We start from the raw sequence: 4,107 nt of genomic DNA, 5'->3' as shown, positions 1-4,107 counted from the left end.
CCACCATAAAAAAATAATCACTTACTCCCTCCATCAAAATATATGGCATATTTTTCTTTCATTCTTACTACAAAAAGGCTTTGACACTGCCACTACCTCCGTTCTAAATTATATCGCCGTTTTGGGTTTTCTAGAAACATAATTTTACCTATGTATCTAGACATAGTGTATATCTAGATGCATAGCAAACGCAATGTACTTAAAAGTCAGAACGACTTATAATTTGGAACAAAGGTAATACTTAATAAGTCCACTATGTGATGCAAAATCATAATCATAAGTAATAGCTTTTAAAAATTAATCTAATAACATCACAAAAATTCTGTACTAATAGAGTAATTGCTGGTCAGAGGGAATATTATTCATTAATTATTATGATTTATATTTTTTTGACATGGGGAGTGTTAATTATTACGAGCACCTTCCATATTATGATTGCACAAAAGCTAAGTAATTCAAGCACAGCCAAATCAAAAACAAAAAGGGTAACATTTGCAAAGTTAACAAATCCTTATAGATTGTCACTAAAATAGCATAAACTATTAAATTGGCACTTAGTCACTTACGAACATGAGCTGTTGTCCACAAGCCAAACGAGGCTCAAAATAAAATAAATAACTTTATACTAACATTTAACAAGCCCTATTTTTCTGATCCATGACACATATTCTAACACTTCACAGATGGAATAGATAAGAAAGTTATTCAGTTCATGAAACGAGCTAGTTCAATTACTATCAACAGAAAGTGCACATAACTAAAGGTATACCCTTTGACTATATTCCAAAATTAGCTGATTATTCCATAGTAATATACTATAGACTCAACAAATTTTCAGTGAATACAAATGTATTGCTTATTCCCCTATGGTCACTGAGCAGACAATTTAATCATACAGAACATGATACCCAATCCTGTTAGAACTTGCTGTGTAATATAACAAGAACTCAGTAAAAGTGAAAATAGAAGGTTTACATGACTGCACGCCAATTACATGCGTGCCCGCATAAATTCCTCCAAGCGCTCCCATACTTCAAGAGCAGCTGTTCTGTCTTGATGCCTTTTATTTTTGCTTATCTGCACCACAACATAACCATGTAGATGTAAGCACTGCAGCATTGGAACAGATTGCGCCCAAGAATATACCAACTTTCATCCCAGACTTACAGATATGATTTTCACATTCCACTGTTTCACCACCTTGGCTGCCTCCACACTATCATCTTCGAAGCGCACATAGAAACCAATAACTGTCAAAGTTTCAAGACATTAGATGTGTTGGAATATAAGTGAATTGCCCATCTGCCCCCATAAGCTTAAACTTTTGGGTTGAACTGATCGGTGCATGCAACTCAACATGGTATCAAAGCCAGAGGTCTCGAGTTCGAATCCTGGTTAGCACAATTAAAATAAAATAATTGTTGCTCGCTCCTATTCCACGTCTGAGGCCTGAGGGAGCCTCCACATAAGGGGGAGTGTTGGAATATAAGTGAATTGCCCATCTTTCCCCCATAGGCTTAAGCTTTTGGGTTGAACTGGTCGGTGCATGCAACTCAATAAGACAACACAAATAGTATCCTACATCGTTTGCATGAGAATAAGAATAATATATAGTGATTTCCTTCTTTGCACTCAAGACAACATTTCATTACCAAGTTAATCATGTCTAGAAAAATGATGGTACATATCAAGCAGTGATATAGGCATATGGCAAGTAAATATACAGGAATTGAAAATCTATAACAGAATATGGTGATCTGAACTTACAGTTGTTAAAGCATTTATCCAGTACTAAATAGAATAGATAGACCCGTTCAAAAGTAGGGTGGTTGGTAACGCCTAGTAGCTGTGACTACACATGTCCATCGTCCGCCACCCCCGCCCACCGCACGCACAGCCTCCGGCGTTTCCCTAGGTGACATCACCACCCGTACGCACCACCACCCCTATTACCCACCCTAACCTAACCACACCGGTGAGCCTCCCCAGCAACCAACCCTTCTTTCCAGCCGCCTCAGCCACTGCAGTGGGTTGCGTGCCCACCACCTCACTGTCCTGACCGCTGCCAGCCATTGCCAAAACTGGCAACGTCCCCAACCTTCACTTTAGGCCCGCCAATAACAAATCCCTATTCCTCATCCCCCACCTGAACCCTAAGCCCGATCCCTAAACCTAACTGGAGCGCCGCCATCACCATCACATGGAGCATCCACAAATCCCTATCCACATCCCCCACCTGAACCCCTAACTCAAGTCCTAAACTCTAACCCTAACTGGAGTACCCCCATAGCCCGGAGGCCAGAGCATTGCCATCGCCAGAATCAAAGGTCTGTTCCATTCTTACTTCATGCATGTAATTCTTACTTGATTCTGTACCTTGCTTCCATCATTCGCTTTTTCCATTCCATTTTTGGTTAATCTAGCTTGCGATAGAGCTGTCGTTCAGGAGGGCTCTTGTGTCAAGCATAAAACAAGCCCTCTCATTTTAGATTATCTGAACATAAAAATTATATCTAGTCTAAAGAAGCTAAACAGGGAAGCTCAACTATTACATGCTGCTGTTTAATTCCTGAAGTGGCAACAAACACTGCAGAAAAACCAATTTCTTGCTCAAAGCGACAAGTGCCGTATCCTTTAACTCATTTGTGATAAAAAGGTAAGCTCCTAACAAAATGGCACCGAAGCCATTATATCCTATAATATGGATAAAACATTCTACATGTCAAATGAAGCTACAAACATAAATTTCAACCACACCGAAGCTACACGACCATGCCAAAAACAGATTGCATATGCATGATGAATACCATGTACAATAATGAAGGAGCAAGAGGCACACCTCTGTTGAAGATCTCTACATGGTCCTTGAAGGGCCAGTCCTTGAACTGCCACTCCTTGCCGAGCACAAACACAGCCACCACCCGCCCCCAATCGTCTGATTTGAGCGAAGCCGGCTTTGTCCCTAACCTCGAAGGAGACGGCACCCCCAGCGCCTCCAGCTCTCTCCGTACGAATCAGCTTCTTCTGCACTGTTACGCTCTCCGGCTTCCCTCCCTTGGTCGCTCGCATCCTCTCCTCGCTGGGCACGAACACCCCGTCCTCGAGGAACTCCTTGACGTTGTAGATCGTAATCAGCGTCTGCGAGGCGCTGGGCACGAGGATGATGGGGACGACGCCGTCGCCCAGGGACCTGTCCAGCACCTTGGGCTTGGCCAGGGCTGCAGCGGCGGAGCCAGAGTCGGGGCGGGAAGAGGGCGCCGCGTCCTTGCCGCTGGCCTTGCGCTGCTCGTCCTGGCGGCGCACGGCGGCCTGGAAGACGGCGAGGAAATCGCGGCCGCGGGCGTCGAGGATTGCGTTGCGGTCCTTGAAGGGCCGCTCGAGCGCGCGGATTTGCTTCCCCGTGGTGGCCTCCTCGGCGGCCGCGGGGTCCTCCGGCGGCGGCGAGGGCGGGTGGAGGTGGGGCTCCTGCGGCTGGAAGGCGGAGGGGAGGAGTGGATCGGCGGAGGGGAGGGAGTTGTGGCCGAAGCGGAGGAAGTCGAGGAAGGTCTTGCGGTCGGGGAGGGAGACGGGCGGGATGCGGCGGAGGCGCGCGGCCTGGATGAAGTCCGTGTGCTTGAGGTCGTGGTGCTGCGCGAGGAAGACGGCGGCGGAGAGCGGGTAGGGGCGGCCTGACTGCTTGGAGGCGAAGGCGGTGGGAGTGGAGGCCGGGAAGGTGTAGTCGGAGCCGAAGTGGATCTCGTCGCCGGAGAAGATGATCTTGTCCAGCTCGTTGCGGGCGGCGTAATCGCGGAGCACGGAGAGTGGATCCATCGCCGCCGGCGATGCTGTGTGCCTCCTGGGTTTGGGTTTTGCCGGTATGCCCTGTCCTGGCTGGCTGTATGGATGGAATGGATCTGCCTCGGTTGAGCTCAGTAACTTGGTTGGGCTGGGCTGTATGTTAGATAAACCCATTTATTAGGCCCACTTGTAGCCCAATGCGAACGTTTTGGCAACCAAGAAAGGGGATTTTTAACTTTCTGTCATCCTTACGGATGGCACTCCTTCGTTTACCACATTTGTGCGTGCCCTTACATATTTATCATCGTAAACAGTAATTCTCCTACGTTT

The 4,107-nt window shown here is 46.8% G+C and overlaps 1 protein-coding gene across 1 annotated transcript; it reads right to left on the bottom strand.

The window, feature by feature from the left end:
• Positions 1-777: 777 nt before the first annotated feature.
• Positions 778-3,873, bottom strand: LOC136538473 (protein CDC73 homolog). Its single transcript, XM_066530437.1, is given in 4 exon segments — positions 778-1,077; positions 1,168-1,250; positions 2,840-2,957; positions 2,959-3,873. Coding segments are annotated over 4 exon segments (1,140 nt in total). The 5' UTR covers positions 3,811-3,873; the 3' UTR covers positions 778-990.
• Between the last annotated feature and the right edge of the window lie 234 nt (positions 3,874-4,107).

The sequence above is a fragment of the Miscanthus floridulus genome, chromosome 2 (assembly GCF_019320115.1).
Source record: "Miscanthus floridulus cultivar M001 chromosome 2, ASM1932011v1, whole genome shotgun sequence".
NCBI classification, from domain to species: domain Eukaryota; kingdom Viridiplantae; phylum Streptophyta; class Magnoliopsida; order Poales; family Poaceae; genus Miscanthus; species Miscanthus floridulus.
The sequence above is the reverse complement of the archived record's forward strand: the minus strand, read 5'-3'. Positions and strand labels throughout refer to the sequence as shown.